The sequence below is a fragment of the Mesocricetus auratus genome, unplaced genomic scaffold, assembly GCF_017639785.1.
Source record: "Mesocricetus auratus isolate SY011 unplaced genomic scaffold, BCM_Maur_2.0 Super-Scaffold_100009, whole genome shotgun sequence".
In the NCBI taxonomy this organism is placed as follows: domain Eukaryota; kingdom Metazoa; phylum Chordata; class Mammalia; order Rodentia; family Cricetidae; genus Mesocricetus; species Mesocricetus auratus.
Window position 1 is genome coordinate 72118976 of NW_024429193.1, and position 21249 is coordinate 72140224.

General features: G+C 45.3%; 1 protein-coding gene across 1 annotated transcript in view; it reads right to left on the minus strand.

The window, feature by feature from the left end:
- Nucleotides 1–12546, minus strand: part of Dchs2 (dachsous cadherin-related 2) — a 223668-nt gene extending 211122 nt beyond the window's left edge. The window contains exon 1 of the mRNA XM_040752593.1: nt 10406–12546. Coding sequence (XP_040608527.1) covers nt 10406–12394 — 1989 coding nt within the window. The 5' untranslated portion in view covers nt 12395–12546. The remainder of the gene's footprint in view (nt 1–10405) is intronic.
- Nucleotides 12547–21249: the final 8703 nt, after the last annotated feature.

Consider the following 21249-nt stretch of genomic DNA (forward strand, 5'->3'; position numbering starts at 1 on the left):
AAAAAAAAAAAAGACTAACTCAATCAAAGACTAAGAGAAGTTTCGGCTGTGACCAGGTTCTGGGATGAACTGAAATTTAAATGGTATAGAAGTTCTAGCTGACTCCAGATTAAGCTAGAACCCACAATCTTGGGGAATGCAATTCTTAGAGTAGAAGCAAGGCTAAAAATAAAACAAAACTGGACCCATTGAAAGAATGGGACAGCAACATACCTGCATCACAAGAGTTATCACAGAGACAAAAGATTGCTAAAGACTGCTTTGTATTTCTTCAGTACAAAGGGGCACTGGCAAGGCCTACAGCAAACAGAGAAGATGAAAGAAAGAAACTAGCAGAGCTTGACAGTGCTGACATAGGCCTTTAATCCCAGAGCTCAGAAGACAGAGGCAGGCCGATCTCTGTGGGTTCGAGGATAGCCTGGTCTACAGAGTGAGTTCCAGGACAGCCAGCTACACGGAGAAACTCTGTCTTAAAAAATCCAAAGAAGGATGAATATGAGGGAAGAAGGAATGAAAGAAGAAATGAAGGAAGGAATAAAGGAAAGGAGGGAAGGAGGGAGGGAGGGAAGGAGGAAGGGAGGGAGGGAACTAGCAGAGTCAGATAATGTGTTTCTATGTGCTCAAGAAGGTGGAAGAGCTTGTCAAATATCTAGGCCATGGGCCATGGAACTTAGGAGAACAAGCAAATCACCTAAGCACTGGGGGGCCCTGCCTTCAAACATTAGGAGTAGACAGAATTCTTCCCCAGCCCTCATCCTTGGCCCCATCTCTTCTCTCATCGCCTTCACATTCTTGTTCACAGCTTCAACTTCACAGGTGTGTATCCTAGCCTTGTTCTTGCTGTTGTGTTGTAGCCTGAATCTCTAAACAGTCTTCAAGGTATGTTTTCCGCAACTGCTGGCCGAGGACAGCATGCAGGAAACTGAGAGGTCATCTTTCAGAATGCTGCTTGCTCATCATCCCTCCCACCATGCTCGCTGGGAGTGAAGTGTCTACTCTCTTTTACTCTTTCCACTATTCCCTCTCTCTCATTTTCCCAGTTCTCCAAGCAGAATACCTCTCACGACATCCTCTGAGTTACCCCACTCACATCCCCTCATTCAGGGATTTCTTACTCAGCTTGCCTGATGGCTTCCTTTTTAACTCTTCAACAAAAAAACCTTTCCCAAACCTCACTTTATGAATTTCAGTATGAACTCAGAAATCTGCCTTGGCTTTCATCAGAATACAAGATGAGCTGAAGGCAAATGCAGCACCTCTTCCCGGGTGGTGTCCTCTTGTTTTCTTCCAAGTCACTTCCAGAATACAGACTTCCAGGTAAGATGGTGCTGTAGATGCTGCCGCCCCAGAAAGATGGTGAGGCTCAGGAGGAATAAGACAGACTAGGCCGTTCAGTAAAAAGAAAGCGAGTGTCTTAGTTACTTTTAGCTTGCTGTGATACGTTACTGTTACCAAGACAACTTGCAGAAGAAAGGGTTTATTGGGAGCTTATAGTTTCAGAGATGACTCCATGACCATCATGGCGAGAAGACTGGCAGCAGGCAAGCAGGCATGGTGATGGACAAGTATCTGAGAGACTACATCTTATCTAAAAGTAGGTGGCAGAGATGGCTTGGGCTTTTGAAACCTCAGTGACTCATCTCCTCCAACAAGGCCACACCTCCTAAACCTTCCCAAACAGTTCCAGGAGCTGAGGGCCAAGGAAGTCTATGGGGGCCATTCTCATTCAAGTCATCACAAAGAGGAAGGGCGTTGAGAGAGGAAGACAGATGACTCACTGCACAGCCACCGCAATGCCAGCTGCATAGACCCTTGGTGGGCAAAGAGAAAGAGAAGCTTATCTGAAAGGTAGGGCGGGTCACCTGTGAGAGACACCTACCTACTCCAGAGCAGCTGCCATGTTAGTGTGACTCCTCTGATGGAACGAGTCAGAGGTGAAAGGAATTCCATTTAGCCAGTCTATATAACCCAAGAGTTGTGGCTGGAAGTCATCTTTGGTGGCAGCCTGTTGTTTAAAACTGAGCTGTCTTTGGAGTCTAAGAACAGGGGAAAAACACAAGTTAGGAAGTTTGAAGTCACTGTGCCAAAGCCTGAGGGACAGGAACAGCTATGCCAGCAATCATAGGAAGAGGGTACTGGCAAGCTAAAGCGTGCAGATGGCAGATTGCTCAGCCCAGGCTGTGTGCATAGGGTAAGCTAACCCATGCTCTGTGGCCAGGAGCTGACCTCTTCGTTTAAGACTAACCTTGGAGTCTGACAGCACTGAGCTTGAAATTAGCCAGGAGATCAACCTCTGGATCCCCGTGGTCCACTGCTGCAGAGCCTCAGAACTCGAAGCCACAGCCCTCCAGGAGGAAGTTCGATTCCTATGTGGATTTGAAAGTAAGGCAACAGGTCCTCCACCTGTACAGATATGGAGCTGGTCTTGCCTTCCTGAGTCCAAACAGTACTTAAGAGACATCCCCCAACCCCAACTTTTTCTTTGGAAAGGACATTTTTATGTTTTACTTATTTGTTTCCCTCCCTGCTGCTATTTAATTTTGCTTATATATATTTCCCATTATTTTGTTTCTCATTTTTCCTCTAAAATATGATAAACATTGAATAAAATAGCAGGATTCAAAATCAACATAAAAACTCAATAGCTTTTCTATATGTCAATTACAATCTTACCAAGTAGGAAATCAAGAAAAAAATCCTATTCATAGTAAAACACCTCTATGGTGAAAACTTTAAAATGCTGAGGGCAATAATGCGACCTACCCATTCAACAAAATCACCATGAAAATCCTAACATTCTTCAGAGAGCTTGAAAAAAAATCAAACACTACACAAAGACTCTGAGAAGATCATGAAGAGACAAATCAATGTAACAGGAAGAACCAGGCTAGACATATCACAGTACCTCAGCCCAAAATATACTGCAGAGCAATAGTGACAAAGTCATCATGGTTCTAGCGCAAGATCAGACTATTTGACAAGAATAAACCCACATACTAAATTTAATTGGACAGACTGTTTTTAAAGGAAATGCAAATGGTTAATAAATATTTGAGGAAATGATCAATATCCCTAGACACAGGGAAATGAGAAAACGTCTTTGAGCTTCCCATTCAGAATGGATGTCACCATGGAAACAAATGCTGGCAAGGATGTGGCAAAAGAGGAACCTTCATCTACTGCTGGTCGAAATGTCAACTGGTGTAGCACTATAGATTCCTGTAACAATTCTGCAAGAATCGAAAACTATAACTGCCATATAAGCTAGATATCCCCTCCCTGGGTCTATACCGGAAGGAATCCAAGCTAGCATGCCACAAAGATATTTACACACTCATGTTAATTTCCCATCTATTCACAATAGCGAAGACATGAAACAAGCCAGCAGATGATGTAGTGAACATACACGCAACAGAGTTTTATTCAGCCATAAAAAAAGGTGCAATCATATCATGGCAGGAAAGCAGACAGAAGTAAAGATTATCATGTTAAGTGAAATAAGCCAGATTGAGGAAACAAATACAAATTCTCTCATTTGTGAACTCTAGAGTTAAATAAAAAGAACTATATATGGCACCTCTTGGGGAAGGAACCTCAAGGGGGTGAGGCAAAATATCAAATGCCATATTTTTCACATATGTGAAATCTATCAAATACATACACATACATTTAGAACTGTAGTGTGAAGACAACAAGACAGGAGGATAATGAAGGCCAAATATAGGCAAAATTCAATTATGTACATAAATATGAAAATGCCATAATGAAACTCATTTTAGGTAGGCTAACTAAAAATCATCAATTTCCTTAAAAAGACTACTTCCCATGGCTTCCCTGGAAGGTCCTGGCTCCTTCCCAACTGTAGAATCCTAGGCACTGACTAGATATTCTCATGTTTGTGAAGAAGCCCACCTGATCTTGTTTCAAAAGCACACTCATTTTACATCAAGGTTTCAACTCACTAAGATTCAAATAAGCTCACATTTGAAAAACTGCATGCATATGTTTATGTATTTATATATATGATCTACCTAATTCCCCAACCTGCTATGAAAACATAAATTACTTCCACCATTTCTCATTTTTAATTTGTGAGACTACTGCCCCATTAGAAGTCTGGTGTTTGGTTGTTAATGAAGTTAATTTATTGTCAGATTTCAATTTTCCAAGGAAGGCAGTCTTACTGATCATAATTTCCCAAAGTCTTCCTGAGTGCTCTATGGAGATGGCTGTCTCTAGGAATGTGCCATTTTTACACACACACACACACACACACACACACACACACACCATACCTATGTATATCACACTTCTTTTGAGTCAAGAATTGCTCTAAACATGTATGTATTGGTTCACCATTCACAAAACAAGCAAATTAATGCTGCTGCTATCTATGTTTTGTAGATAAAGAAGTGATGGCCCACTCCCCAAAACTACATGACTGTGAGGAGGTATACCATATTCAGACCCAGGTACCTTGGTCCCAAGGTCCGTATTTTATCACCATATTCAAAGTTATAAACATTGTCATGCACCGTCGCTCACCTTTAATCCCAGAGCATAGCCTACAAAGCCATGTAGCTAGAGACACAGCCCAGAGATTCCCTGTTACACTTCTCCTTTTAGTGCATACTCAAGTGTATGTGATCACATTCCACAATCGAGAAGAGTCAGAGGCAGTAAGAAGATGGGTGGGAGAGGGAAGAAGGAAGCCATTAAGCTCATTCAGAGCCTTACCACACACACCAGTAACTAAGATACTAAGCTGTGTAGGCCAGATAACCAGAGAAGATGATAGTCAGTAGGTGACTTGGACATATTTTGAACATAAGTGAAAATGGTTGTCATGGAAACATCTGATTCCTGGACATGTGAGCAGGTAGACTGGGTTCACTTTGTCTAAAATAACACAGACCTATGCAGGTAGTAGAAATATAACCATCAAAGGTGGTGTACACAAAGCAAATAAGTGTGTGTGCTCAACAATGAGGGTGTGTCAGCATCAAGGGAGGCAAAAGGCACAAGACAGGCAGTGCAAAGCAGACCATGAATCCCAAAGAGCCAACGGCAGCTTAGTGGTGGAATAAACTTTACAGTAAATCTGATACATGGCCAATGAAACACAGACGCAAAGGAGGGAGGCGCCAGACTAACCACCACCCTGTCTGCAGCTCCTTGTGTGCTGTCTGGCTTCAGCACACTTCTCTAGCTCGTGAGATAAAGAACACTAGAAAGTGCAGACGACTCAAACACCAGTAAACTCGATCCCGTCAAGGTACACAGGATCCGTTGCTTTTACCTATTCAGGGAACAACTGTAACACACACACACACACACACACACACACATGCACACGCACACACACATGCACACGCACACGCACACACTGCTATATTCCCAGCACCAAAAACTTTTTTCCACTATATAGTAGGTACTCAGTAAATAGCTGTTCACCTGGTGTCCTTTAATCAATGGATGTGGCTGTTTGATTAAACAAATGAGTTAGTGGATGAATTCTCCGGGCTCTTGAGGGGCTATGAAGGAATAGTCTTATCCCATATTCAAATTATGCAAGCATGAGAGCCGTAGTTAACACTGTTTTAAAATCTGGTTGTTGGGAAACCAACATAGAACTGACCCAACCCCATGATAATGGGTGTCAGTTGGGAGGCAGGGGCAGTTTATGGGGCCTCTAGCAGTGGATCAGTATTTATCCCTAGTACATGAATGGACTTTGGGAACCCATTCCACATTGAGGGATACCCTCCCAGCCTAGACACATGGGGGAGGGCCTAGGCCCTGCTTCAAATGATATGACAGACTTTGAAGTTCCCCCATGGAAGGCCTCACCCTCCCTGGGGAGCAGACAGGGGATGGGATAGGGAGTTGGTAGGGGGCAGGGAAGGATGGGAGGGAGCGAGAACTGGGATTAACATGTAAAACAAGAATAGCTGTAAAAATAAAAATTTAAAGAAAAAAATCTGGTTGTAAGTAGAGGCTGTGAGCACAGCTCACATCACAGTGAGGGGAGCCTCTTTTGAAGGCTGAAGTTAGCTTTGGGGGCAGTAATCTGAGAAAAAAGGCTCTCAGGTTAGATACCTGAACTGGATTCAGACACTATCTGGATGACTGGGAGTTAATCCCTCTCCATCACAGAACCACAGCTTTTTAAATTGTGGATCATAATCCCATGCAGTCATGTAATTCAGTGTGGGGGGGGGTTACAAAATATTTGGCAAAAGTAAAAGTTTTCTAAATAAACAACAACCAAAGTTAAGTGAAAATCCGACATGTAATAAATACAGGGAGTTTGTGGCAGCAATCGCCCATGTTGCAGAGTGCAAGCAAGTCTGCTGCAGCCTTGGTCCTAAACACCTGCTACATGCACTTCGCACCACACCTGCCAAGACACCAGGCAACACCCACAGACCCTGCCTGAATCACTGCAGCTCAGATGCCAAACTATGTGTGTCTGCAGGACTTTGACTCTTCACACAAAGCTTGTCTACTCTTCCAGAAGCATAAGGTTTTAATTACAGAAAACAAAGACTTTTAATGTGTTCCTCCCATCATTCCTTTGCATGAACAAATTGCATTGTTTTGAGTTAGAATGTTTGATTTGAAAAACTGCAGTCTGAGTTGCTGACTTGACTTTCATTTAAAAAAAATCATTCAATGGATTTTGGCTTGAGATTAAGACAGAATTTCCAAGAATTTCCTAACTAGCCCCAAACATACTTCTGCCATCTTGGACTACATTGTTTATGCTATGCAGCATTCTTAGTAGTAATGATTATAAAACCAAACTGTAGATCAATTCTGAAAAATACTGAAGATATTCTGCATACTGCAATATTAAGTGTACAACCAAGAGTTAATTCTTTATGTAAAATTGAACAAGCACATCTCCTTATTATGCAAATTCCCTTTTTCTTTAATACATGGAAAATGTATATATATGTATATATGTCAATTATTTTATGATTTATTATCAGTAGATGTTTAATTTGTATACTTATGTTATATACCTATATGCCAGGGATATATCAGAACAAAGGAGAGATCAGTGGAAAGTTTGAAAAGCCCTAGTGTAGACCAAGAGACTGAAGGGACTCTGGGTAAAGGAGCTCTGCTAAAAAAGGGGGTACTCCATAAGGAGTAGGTAGGGAGAAAGGAATGAAGACATTGAGACAAGTGCTCACAGAGCTAACACACTCAGCTTTCTTTCCTGTAACAAAATACTCGAGATAGTCAACTTACAGAGAGAAGGGGTTACTTTGGCTCAGCTTTAATCTCGCTATGTGAAAGCCCGAAGCAGAAGTGAGTCCTGGACTATGTAATAAGACTCTATGTTTAAAAACTAGAAAGGAACAATGGAAAGGGAGTGGGTGAGATAAAGAGAGAGGGCAACAAAGAAGGGGGAAATAAGAACACAGAAAGACTCAGGGGGTGGTGGTGCAGTCCTTTAATCCGAGAACTGGGGAGGCAGAGGAAAGCAGATCTCTGTGATTTCAAGGTCAGCCTGGTCTACAGAGTGAGTTCTAGGACAGGCTCCAAAGCCACAGAGAAACCTTATTTCAACCCTGCTACACAGAGAGAGGGGGGAGGGAAGAGAAGAGAAGAGAAGAGAAGAGAAGAGAAGAGAAGAGAAGAGAAGAGAAGAGAAGAGAAAACACCTTTGAATTCAGGGAAAATATTTCCTCAGGACTAGAAAAGTTCATGCAGTCACTGAAAGGAAGCCACCAAAGTCAAGCAAGTAGACAGATACCTGGAGTCTCCAGAAATTCTGATCAGCACAATTTCATACTGTCTCCAGCAGCACTGGGAAGCTGGGAAGCTGAATTACTCAGAGAGGCAGCTTGAGCCCAGATGAGCCATCATAATGGGTTCAGCACACATGGGGACCTGAGGGGATAGCTTCATCCTTGGTGGCAGAATCATTTCACAATTATAGAAGCAACTCTATAGATGTGTTTGGATCAAAAGAGCCACAATGAACCCATCTTGCCTCCTTCAAACAAAGCTATATTTTATTCTGCCTCCCAGGCAGAAGAAGTACTGGAAATCACCCTGCCCAACCTTTCCTTGTCATGACTTCATTGTTAAACAATGGCCATGTCTTTGGGCACTGGGCTCCTCCATGTCTCAACCTCTTCTTCAGTGTTCCTAAGACTACATGGATGATCTCTGGATAATGGTGGAACTAATACATACCCCTCTCAAGGCTTTCTCCATTTCAAGCAGACAATGGCCTCTAGCCCATCTGACATCAGACTCTAGTTAAGAAATGAAACACCTTGGTGGTGTTAGTTTCTGATACTTGTGGACTTGTCCGTTTCAGCAGGGAGTAGTAACTGCTTTTCAAGATACCTTTGAATAACTCAGAATTGCTGATCAACTAGAGTGTAGACACTTACCCTGGGCCTCTACAATTATAAATTAGGCATGTAAATTAAGCATCTATTGATGATAAATCACAAATAAATTTATTTTAAGGTAATTGTTTGATATACAGATAATTTTATCATTTATTAAAGACCAAAACCAGATTTGTGAACTAATACAATAGGTGTTTTGTGTAATTTTTCACAGCTCTTGACTGAATGCTTGATACTGCATGATGTAGAATATCTTCAGTGTTTTTCAGAACTAATCCATATTTTGATTTTGTAATCACTAATATTGAGATATTATGGCTTTACATAAATATTCAGAACAAAATTGTAGGTGTATGTTTAGGACCATGTCAGAAATTATTGAAAATACCCTATAATCTAAGTCAAAATTCATTGAATAGTTTTAAGACAAGTCACAACTCAGACAGTAGTTTTAAAAACAAATATTCTAACACAAAACAATCCAATAAAATACTAATTTTGTCTATATATTGAGGAATAACAGCTGGTAGATGTTAAAAGTAATCATTTTCTATAAACTATTATGTTTATAAGACCAAAGAATACAGATAATACAAGCTTATATAGTAAGTTCAAGAGCTAACTATGGCTACAACAGATTCTAATCCTTCTTAAGCAGAAATTATATATTATATAGAAGTATATATTATGCACACATATGTAATTATATACATGTATGATGTATACATAAATTTATATTGCTATATAGTAAAATAACAATAAAAATTAAAAATAAACACAACATTGAAGTTCAATCGAGATTCCCAGACTGAGCATGGGTATTTCTGGAAATGTTTGCCAGTGCTATGTGAACCGCAGACGTATGCAATGCCAAGTGCGCATGCTGTGTGTTCAGAGGCAAGACTGTAGTGATGTCACATGACACAACACAGGAACACCTCTAACTTAGTTTGAGTTTAATTTGAATCAATGTTTGGTCTTGGGGAGTTTAGAAACCCTTACATGTTGTCACACTTTTTACAGCTCCCCTGATCTGCCTTAGGACCCCATATGGTCAAGACCCATATTTCCAGAAGCTGGGAGTTAGTGAAGGGATGAAGATTACTGTTAACCACAAAGCTAAGAAGATATAAGCCACCACGAAACCCATCTTCACTGTATAAAGCACCTCACTTATCTAAAGGATATCAGGGCCGTACTTTATAAAAGCTAAAGCCTGGGCCTCCTAGCTGAAAAGCAGTACAGTGCAGAGGTCTGAAATCTACTAGGCAGCTGGCTAATCGAAGCCTAATCCAGCAGTCACTTTATCCCCTCAGGTCATCCTGGAGGAAATAAGTCCTTGGAGTTTGCATATCTCACACCAGGTAAGAATAGGACTAGAAGTGATAAGGAGGCACAGCCTGAAGGGACAGAGCACAGCACTCTGGCCATGCAGGAGAGAAGATTCAAGAACTTTAGAAAACACACCAAAGTCAAACAGCACAGCTCAGGATAGGGCCTGGGGTAACCCTGGTCGTGGTGACTCTCAGCATCCCAGTGGCGAAGGCTTCTAAAGGATCTCAGCCCACAAACATGGTGGCTACAATGATTCCTTAAAAAGGCCAAACACTTTTAGGGGGTCTTTGGAGGTGCTCGCTCAAAAGGCATTCAATGTTTGAAAACACGAAAGCTACCCTGAGTCCTGAGATGCTATACAAAGGTCTCAAAAATGTGTGCCATTGACTATGGTCGGATACCCGCTTGGAGACAATGGGTGGTCCCTCACAGTTAGTGAAGGAAAGTGGGCTTCCAGAAGAAAGATCCAAGTCTCCTGTGATGGAGAAAGGACCTTAGAGATCAGAGTCAAGACCTGACACAAAGGTCTGGAGATCAAGTAATGTACTAGCCTCTCACTAGAGGGTCTACAGCCAGTGATCTTGCTTCTCGAACCAGGATGCAGCCACCTAGGTCACATTTTCCCAGACAGACTTACATCCTCACCATTCATCCGAGGCTGTGAGCTGGGCCCAGAGACTCGATACACTCACCTGAAGAAAGCAGTGTCCAACTGGGGTGTGCTCAGCAAGGGTGACATTATACACCTGCCACGGGAAAACGGGCTCATTGTCATTCACGTCGTCCACAATAATGCTCACCAGGCAGGTGGCAGAAAGTGGTGGCTCTCCCAGGTCCTGGGCTACCACCCTCAGCTCCACTGCCTCCTGGGCCTCTCGGTCTAGAGATCGGAGAGTGCTGATCAAACCATTGTCAGGGTTGATGCTGAAGGGTGGGACACACTCTGCCTTGAGTGACAGAGCCTCAGAGTCGCAGGGATCCGAGAGTTGCAGTAGCGCATATCGAACCCTGGCATGATCCGTGCCAGCCTGGTCCGCATCCAAAGCACTGACCCAAACCACCGAGGTTCCTGGAACTGCGGCCTCGGACACTGAGGCCCAGTAATGCTCCTGGCTGAAGACAGGTGGCTGGTCATTGAGGTCCGAGACCCAGAGCAGCAGCGACTCCTCTGTACTCAATGGCGGTGACCCTTCATCGGTGGCTATTAGTCTTAACTCATATAGATCGCGGCTTTCCCTGTCCAAGAGGCCCTCGATGCAGAGGAAAAATACTCCGGGAGGGCCTCCTGGCCGCAGCGCGAAGGCTCCGTTCCCACCCTCCAAGGACAGCTTGATGCTGCCTGTCCCAAGGCTCGCACCAAGCACCCCAGTAGCCTCTTCTTTCTCTGGGTCACCATCTGCGTCGGACACCGAGACTCGAGCCACATAGTCTCCTAGCCGAGCGCCCTCGGAGACGCGGGCTGTGCCTCCCTCGGTAAGAAAGAGCAGGTGGATGGCGGGCGGGTTGTCATTCACGTCCAGCACGTCAATGGACACGCGCACGGTGGCTACCTCTGGCTCTGCGCCCCCGTCGCGGGCCTGGACCACCAGTTGGTGCCAGGCCTGCGCCTCGCGATCTAAAGGTCTCTGCACCCGCACTATGCCGCTCAGCTCCTCCACCGAGAAATAGCCCGGATCGCCAGGTGGCCCGCCAGCTGCGCCCATCAAGGACACTTGTCGCTCCCGGATGCTGTAGCGCACCAAGCCATTGGGCCCCAAGTCGCGATCAGTGGCAAGCACGCGACACACCTCGGTGCCCGGCTGGGCGTCCTCACGTACTGAGGCGCGGTACTCGCCCTGCTCGAAAACTGGCGGGTTGTCGTTCTCATCCAGCACACGCAGCTGTACGCGCAGGCGGCCGGTGCGCCTAGGACTGCCACCGTCCCAGGCTTCAATCTGCAACTCGTACTCTGCCACCTCCTCTCGGTCCAAACGCCTCAACAGCACCAAGTCTAGGGGCTCCAGGGGTGTTGAGGACACCGACTGAGGCGGCGACACAGGTGGCCCCAGCGACCCATAGCGCAATTGGAAGAAAGGTCCTGCGGGGCCCTGGAGCAGGTCGGATGCTTGCAGCAAGGTGTAACCCTGGATGCTGAACAGCCCCGCGTCCGGGTCCTGGGCTCCCGGCAGGCGGAAAGCAGTGCCTGGGGGGCTGAGTTCCGAGACGTCCAACTGCAGGGAGTCGCGGGGAAAGTGGGGAGAGTGATCGTTCACGTCGTTGACGTGGATCTCCACCTGCACCACCTCGCCCAACAGCGTGGCCGCCACGAAGCTGTAGTGGTCACGCCGCTCGCGGTCCAGACGCCGTGCGGTGCGAATGATGCCGGTGTCCGGGTGCACGTGGAAGTCATCCAGCAGCGGGGAGTCATCGGAGTCCTCTGACAGAAAGAAGCCGTTCCCTTCCAACTGCTGAGCGACTGGCAACCCCGCGCGAATGTCACCAACCAGTGTGTCGGGGGGCAGCCCCTCGTCCACAGAGAGGCTGAGATTGAACACCTGGGCAGACAAGCCCGAGGCAGCCCACAGCCAGGAGTGCACGAAGAACCAGAGCAGGGAGCGCGGCGTCCCGGAGCCGCAGGGCCGCCCCCGGGGTGACCCCGCTGGCTGACGCCCTTCTCCCATCCTCCGCCCAGCAGGGTTCATCTCTTCCCCAGCTCTTTAGGAAGGCTCCGGATAACTGCCAGCTTGTGGCGGGATCGCAGAACAATCCAGGAGCTTCTTCAGTATCTGAGCCAGAGAAGAAAAGACTTTGTTTGGCAAACAAACCAAGAGACCCAGGAGTTCCCAGGGTGACATCTGCAACCGGTGCAGACGTCCTCTGCCCGCAGCTCACGCAGGCGGTGGCTGCTCTAGCCGTCTCTGCCGCCAGGGCCACCTCTGCAGCCCCTGGATGTTTTTAAGCCAGTCCCAAAGCTTTTTCTCTCTTCGTCTATTCTTTCTACATCTGTTCCTTGTTCTGCTCGGCTGACTGTTTCCCCCTGGTAAAGTCAGGTGCATTATTTCTTTTGCCAAAAAGGAGGAAATTGTTTAAAGCGCGCACACAGGGAGGAAGGGGATCCGGCCGGGAAGGGGGTGGAGTAAGGGCGGGGAAGCCGAGAGAGGGCGCGGGGCGGGAGGAACGGTGGGAGGCAGCGCGGCTCCCACATCAGGCTGCTAAGGCATCCTTTGCCTCCCGCTCCCCCGCCCCCCCGATCCCGGCGTCTCCAGGCGCTGGGGACTGCGCAGCGCCCCCTCCGACCCGGTGTCCTACTCTTCCGTCCCCTTCCTGTGTTTGATGCGGCTGGCTTCAGGGCGAATTCCAACCTGCGAGTCTCGGTTCCGTAGCAGGACTGAAAGGGAGCCGGCGGGATGGACGCGCAGCCCACGACTCTGGTGCTGATGGAGGAGGCGCAGACCGGTTGTCTGGCCAGGCTTCGTGTGCAGAGTGTACCGGGCCAGCAGCCTACCGGCACGCTCCCTCTCCACCCTCCCGACAGTCCTCCTGTGGGCCTGCCCTTGGCTGGGGTCGAGCTAAGAAGGTAGAGGTTACTATGGTCACTTTGGGGAGCCAAACTTGTGCTCTCTATTTGGCGAGAGAACCTCATCCCCAGCGGAAGGACAGATGGAGTCGAAGGCCGGCCGATGAGCAGCTGGGGCCGGTCTGACTGCAAAGAAGGCGGAACTTGGAAAGAAAGGGGGAAAAATTTAAAACCCTTCCAGAAAACCCAAAAAATCTGTGACACACATGGTGCAAAGCACGTTTTATTATGCCGCGCTACTATTCAGCGACGTGCGGGTATCTTGTCACTCCCCTCTGCCACTGGCGGTGACGACAGTGAATGGGGCTTGCCAACCTTTTTAGGCATCCAGCGCCATCATACCTCCCAGCATATTTTATGATGGTGATTTATGGGCAAATGGACTACATGACGTAAGCACCAGCACCTAAGCCCTGCCTCCACCCCTAAAGGAAGGGTGCGAGCATCTGCTGCTCAGGCAGCTTCCAACGTAGGCTGAACCCAAAGGCAATCCCATTCAGCCTGCATAGCCTCCGTTTCCTTCCAGTTATCCATAATTATCGGTAGAAACTGATGCATGGCCTCTAATAAAATATGCTCCAACGAAGGAGTCTGCCCTCTTGAGAATGGCCGGACATATGTAGCGAACGGTTTCTGCAATTTTGCATTTCGACCAGAAGGAAGAATTAATCTCCTAGATACTGTTCTGTGCTAGAGGGAGATCCAAAAGCCCAGCATACTGGTTCCGGGTAACCCCAGTGAATCACCTTGTTATATTCAGTGGCCTATGCATATCTTTGCTAATGGGCAGCCACACCACCTTGTACCTCTGACAAAATAATAATAAAACCATTTTCCTAGTACGAAGATGTGCATGTATGTAAATGGAGATATTGTTAAAATAAAGTCAGCCTCCTCTTTATCAACGCAGTGCCTGAATCGTTGGGAGATCTGGCTTGAGGCTTTGGAGTCCTCTTTCCCAAGGCAGCAGGCATCCTACCTCCTGGTAGTCCCTGCATAAGCAGCTCTCCACCAAGCATTCAGATGAGTTTCTAAAGCCAACCCACGTCATTGTAAGCCCTGTTCAGAACCTGCGGGATATCTTCTTCAGTCCACTCAGGCTGTTTCCGGCTCCTCCTAAATTGCCTGCCTTCCTCTCCTCTCCTGGATCTTAGAACCTTTGAGTGGTTGCAGCTTGCCTGGAGATCTCTTCCTGGCCTGCAGAGCAGGCTCTTTCTCATTCAGGTCTCAGATGCTAACTGAGGGGAGGGGACCTCCCCCCAGCGCCCTTCCTCTAGAGGCCCCTCCGGGAAACCAAGCCCCACACATTGTATCTCATTCTGAGCACCTTTGAGTGCCTGAGAGCAGCTTGCGTGGGTCATCTGTGTGTCCTATTACTCCTACCTAACCCTCTTCTCAGACTGGAAGCACTGCCTTAACCGCCACCTGGTCTGGGGGTGTCTAGTGCATAGTAGGTCGCTCTTGCCTAAACATGTCCAGTGGCTGGGATGACTGATAGACAGAAGAATAAGTTTTTGATCAGCGCTTTGAAACCACAACTAATTGGCCCTGAGATCCCTCACTGTGGAGAATCCCTGTGTTGCCTTGGTTTTATTCATCCTGCCAAGCTCCCTGAGCCTACTACTTTGAACATTTTCATCTCACCTGTAAATTGTATTTACTTGCCACTCAAAGAAAAAGCAATCTTTTTCTGCACATGGCACTGACATGTGTTGCATTAGCAGAGGTTTATTTTAGAAACAAATGGAGAGTTGGGTCTTGGGACATCCACTTTCCTGTTGGTTGGTCCTTGGTTTTATAATTCAAACACACACATGCAATTCCAGGTTTTATAATTCAAACACACACATGCAATACCAGGTTTCCAGACCGTGTCTCAGTTCCCTTCCCTGGTAGTTTTGAGCAGATTTCTAGACTACAAGTCCAGTTTTCTAAAGTAAGAGAAATTCTGAAACACGTGAAAACAACCTTTGAGACTGTGGTTTCAAACTGGGCATCAGTGGTGAAGCCTTTAGTCCCAGCACTCAGGAAGAAGAGGCAGGAGTTCGAGGCCAACCTGGTCTACAAAGCGAGTTCCAGGACAGCCTCCAAAAGCAACACAGAGAAACCCTGTCTCAAAAAACTGAGAGAGAGAGAGAGAGAGAGAGAGAGAGAGAGAGAGAGAGAGAGAGAGAGAGAGAGAGAGAGAGAGAGGGGAGAATGTGGTCTTCTTTAAGTCCTGCAAGAGACTAGCCTACATCAGAGTTTTTGAGGGAAGAATCAGGGTGTGGCTGGCAAGCCCCTTTGCCTTTGAAACTAGTTACCCTCACTCTGATCTACAGGTTATGGAGTTTTGCTAAGCTTCTGCTCCCTTTTCTTACAGGGGAGCAATACAAAGATGTTAGGGCCTTTAAAAGAGACATCGAGTAGATTACAAACAGGAAGCATCCCCTTATGCTGCCTTACAGTCTTGTTTTCATGGGGAAATATTCTAGGGGTAGGTTTTCATCTCAGCTCTCACCTCTCAGCCTCCAGATTTTCTAAAGGAAGAGGACATACAGTTACCACAATCATGAGCGGAAACTATCAAGCTAGAGAGGCCGGGGGCATATCCTCACCAGGCGCTATGTGGTCTCAGTAGATCGGGATGGCCACCTTGGAGACCACTTCCTCCTTGACTGTAGACAGTTCTTTGCATTGTAATGCTTAAATAGAACAAACAGTTATAAAGTGCTCAAAGCAAAACTCATAGCATCTCATGCCAACCCTTTAAGACAAGAATTAAAATGGTTAGCCCTGTCTTGCAGGTGTGGAAATTGATGTCCAGGGACTCTGCCGGTGATGTGACCAAAGTCACATAGGGGGTGGGTAGCACAATGGTCCCTAAGTCCCGTGATCCTCGAGGACAGCTCTGTCTGGGATTCATGGTCACTTACTGAGCCCTCTGCTGGTTGTTTATCTCTGCAGTTTCCTTTAAACGCACCGTCTTCTGGTTTCTCAAGGAGAGCAGCACAGTGATAAAATGTGAGAACAAGTTGGGCAAAGTGCAAAAAGAGTTACTGGGATAGACAGCATGTTTGTGGATGTGAAGGGGACACAGAGTGGTCACAGGAAGTGACTGCTTGGGAGTGAAAGCAAAGGGCATCGGGTATTGGAAAGGGAGCTTGAGGGAAGTGCAGGCTTTCTAGCATTCTGCCCATGGGTAGACCCTCTGAGGATCACGGTGACGGGAAGCCCACTAGCATTGAAGCTACCATAGACATCAGCCAACTCTTTCTGGAAAAAAATGTGAGCCAAAGACTATTTGGAGTTTGAGATGGCTCCATTCTACAGGTCAGGTTGACTAGGCTGTGATGCCTTGTCATTCAGTCATATACCAGTCTGGCAATTGCTGTGAAGTTATTTGGTATGTCATCAACATTTATAATCGACTCATGGAGCCTACCATCCTTAATGGGGTGGTTGGAGAGCATCATGCAATCACTGAAGAACTTTCAAGCAGAGGGTTAAAGAGTATTCTGCCTCAGGACTGTAGGACAGGAATCCAGATTGAGTTTCCAGCATGCTATCTTGATCAACTCTCCTTCACTATAATAAAATGCCTGGCATATGAACTTATCTAAAGAAACTTATTTCAGTTCATACTCTGGTGTTTCAGTCCATCTTCAGCTAGTCCTATTACTCTGTGTCGCACCTGCTGTGCAGCCTGTATCCGAGAATGTAGCGAGGTGGTCGGGATAGATGACACAGAGAGTCGGTTGCTTTAAGAAAACTTTATGCTTCCCCAGTCAGCTTAGGAGGAGCCCCCAAGTCCGCTTAGGAGAGCAACTCCCCAAGAAAAAACGCTTCCCTTTTTAAGGACTTCTGCCATCCATCTACATACAATTCTCCAACAGCTCTCCCAGACTTCTCACCCTCCTGGCTGGTGGTTTAATCTCCGCTCCAGAATCAGGGAGAAACAGCAGGGAGCAGGAAGAGGCATCTAGCCATAGGGGGTGTCAAAGTCATGGTGTTTCAGTGAGCAAGCCCTTATCTGAGCCCTATCAAGAGCTTTATAGTACTGAATTGTTTTCAGTAAACATTATCTCACAGCTGCCTGCTCCCAGGCCTAAGGGGAAGTGGGTTTCTGCTCAAGGTCTGGTGTCCCCACAACTCTGGGTGAGATAGTACTCCATGTGGCAGTGAGAATGTGGCAGAGAGAGATTTCCCAACACATGGCCAAGAAGAGAACCGAAGGAAGAAGTGTCTGGAGTACAAGAGTCTCCTTCAAGACCACCCCATCAATGAGGCGAAGGGTCCTCACCAGTAAGTCCTACTTGCTAGAAGCTCTACCACCTCCAAGTCAACCACCTGGGGGAAGAGTCATCCCCCAAGAACTTCTGGGAAATATTCCACATCAAAACTACAGTGTTTGCATACAGATGTCAGACTTGTCAAGCTAAATAGCCAAGACAACTAGTTAAAATAAACAAGTAGTATTTAAGATAGATATGTGATAGCTAAGTGATTGGCAGATATATGGAAAATTGATAGTTCAATGATTGATATATAGGTAGATAGATAGATAATAGATACTTAGCAGGTAGATAATGGAAATTAAGTAGGTGGTAGATAGGCAGATGTGGATGTATAGAGATATTTAGATAAATGAAGTAAGAGATATTTAGGTAGATGAAATAAATTCTGGATAATCCTGACTAATACAGAGTTTTTTAAGATGCAGAAATTACTTCGTAGTTAATATTATATCTTGCATTTAATATACATAAATGTTATGTTCTTATATTCTTTTTTTTTTTTTAACGAGACAGGGTTTCTCTGTATTGTTTCGGAGGCTATCGGTCCAGCCTGGCCTCGAACGCACAAAGATCCGCCTGCCTCTGCCTCCCGAGTGCTGGGATTAAAGGCGTGCGCCACCACCGCCCGGCGTGTTCTTATATTCTTAAAACCAGAATCCTATGGCTGGGTGATGGCTCAGGTTACAAAATGCTTCCCACGGAAACATAAGGAACTGAGTTCAAATCTCACCCTGTAAACAGCTGGCCCTGTGATGCTGTGAGGCAGTAATGGAGGCTCTCTGGGGCTTGCTGGCCTGTCACTCAAGTCAAGCTTTGTGTGCCAGATTCAATGAGACACCCTGCATCACAAAACAAGACAGACACACTCCCCCTGCCCTGCCACAAGACTCAGGGATCATTGTGGAAGAGAAGGCACAAGGATTAACGAGCCAAAGGTTTCAGAATATTGCTGCAAAGCAGTCTTTTCCAACATGTCAGGTCTGTTGCACATGAATTCTCAGCACCTGTGGCTACGGCATGCACCAGACTTGTATAAGATCAAGCCAGTTAAAATTCAGAAATGATGGAAGACAGACTCGCAAAGCTCTGCCCCCAGCCGATGACCCATTGGCAGCTGACAGCTACTGGGGAGGAAGAACCCATTCATTCTCTTTAGGGGTGTGGTCCTTAGGGAAGTTGTCAATGCTCCAGGGGGTGGCCCTACATCCAGGCATACCCTGCAGCACAAGTGGTTAAAGCCCTCAGTGGTTAAAAAGGAAAGAGTATGTGAAGTTTGGAAGAGAAACATAAAAGAAGGTGCTGGAGGAAGTTGAAGGAAGGGAACTGGGGGATTGATTTGATCAAAACACACTGAGGACATATATGGAATTACTGAAGAATAAATATTATGTTTTTTTGAAAATTGATTGTAATTAAAAAAAAACTTTCTACAAAGAGAAAAAAATAAGATGGTAATGATTGAGGAAGACACTAGATGCTGACTTCTGGCTTCCACCTTGGCACATGTACACACACATCTCTACATGCACATGTGTGAACACACATGAATACATACACACATAATTTTAAAGATACATGTGAAATTAGAGTCATATCAGATGCAACAGAAACTTTGTAGGAAATCAAGTTTGCCTCCATACTTACATCCCAAGGCATCAAAAAATGATAACTTTTCTTTTCTTTTGATTCTATACATATTTATTTATTCTAATTTAAAACCCAACAGAATATGATAAGGTCTGCATAGCATGAGTATTTAAGGTATTAGCATGTGGGGGTTTTTTCCTCCTATTTTGGGGGGTATAGAAAAAAAACACATCAAGAAATTTATAACATTTCATTATACTGTTGGGTAGAACTCTGACATCTTATTAAGCATATACTATATCGACTCATGTTTTCAAATCCAGTGGAAGTTACAGTGTAAGTTTCATTGAGACCTGACCCCCAGCAAGTGATGCTTTGGCTTGTAATTTCTTTATTACAGCACAAAAGTGATACTGTATTTCCAATTTGGAATTTTGTTTTTCCTGGGCTGGTGATATACAGTCAACCATATGAACATAAAGAGAAACAACTTCTACTCTATGATGGACTTCATTGTCATATTTTTGGGACTACATATATTTGATAAATTAAGTGATGCAGTCAACCTTTCAGACTGTTTTACTGATTTGAAACTTAGATACTTCCACTGATTAAATAAGTATTAGCAATCAACGAAGCCTTTATTATGAAATAGATTTTGTGATCAACAATTTTATCCAACTATAGCCTAGGTGTTATGAACACATTTAAGGTGTACAGGGTTAGCTGAGAGGAATTTTCATTTTTATAGCTCTTCATTTTTATAGCCTTTTCAGGATGTAATCCCATCATAAGTAAGTAGCATCTAGACGGAAGTTATCCCTGCTCTGGGGGACTGGATTATAAGTGGGTGAGAAAGAATCCCTAGCTAAAGAAATGGCTACCTATTCTTTTCCTGACACCCTCCCCACTTACAACATTTTTCTCCTCCTCCCCCATAACTGGTCAGACTGGCTACCTTCTCCTTATTCCTTCCACCAAAGCAATCAAATCTGTACTCAACCACGTAGAAACCAAGGGTTGGCGTCCCCGGCTCCTTTGTTGGCACACTCCTTGTCTTTCTTTCCCCACAGCAGTTCCTTAGATGTGATACTCCACCTCCCTACTTCCAGAACCCTTTCATCATTCTGTTTCGGTTCTCTGAACTCACTCCAATTTTCCTATATGTCGGGTAAGATGTGAAAACCAAAACCACACACCATTTTCAAACAGGGTCTACACATTGCCAAAGCTCACAAAGCTAACTTCCTTCTTCAAGGAGAGATCAAAGCCAACTTGAACAGGTTCTTCACAAGTGGATGTCAGAACAGGCATGGCACCTTGCCCTCTGTTCCAATAAACTCACACCTTCTGAACAGGTAGTTACTCCATGTAGAAAGATAATGCAATTGTTTTTACACAAAGGGATTTTAGAATACTTGTGCCTTTCTGTAAAACAAACCAAAAGGCACCCCTAACAAATGAAAAAGTTAAATATGTAATTTTTTCTATATATTGATTGCATAAAGTTATAGTAGTTGTTTCATTTCTTAAGATCAAGCAAGGTTCATTTAAATACGAACACACACACACACAAACACACACACACATATAGATAGACAGATACACTAGATACCGATGTAGATAGTACATTATAATGATTCCAGGCAAAAGAAAGCAAAGGAAATACCCCAAACCTGCCAATCCCACAAGTATTCAGTGCGAAAAACACCTGGATTCTTCCCAAGCCACAGCTGTTCAGTTGGAAAATGCCTGGATCCCATTGAATCAAAGCAGTTAAGGGGAAGGAGCCACATCCTGCCCAGTGTCTGCTCAGAACGACACGCACACATGACTCCTATTTGATCAAGGCACAAGGCACAGTTCTTTCTGAAATAAATAAATCCTGCTGAGTTCAAGCACAGTTTTTGATTAACAAACACAGATGGGGATGTACTGGGCACCGATTCTATCTAGAAGAAACGCTTCCATACAGACATTGGGAAGGGAGACGGCTGTCGGGGGTCTATGGTTATGTCAGTAGCACCGTTTTTGGTTTTTGTTTTCCTCATGTGGATCAGGCAGAAGGGCTCCTTGATTCTGCTTGTCCAGGACACACAGATCTGCATGTTTCCAC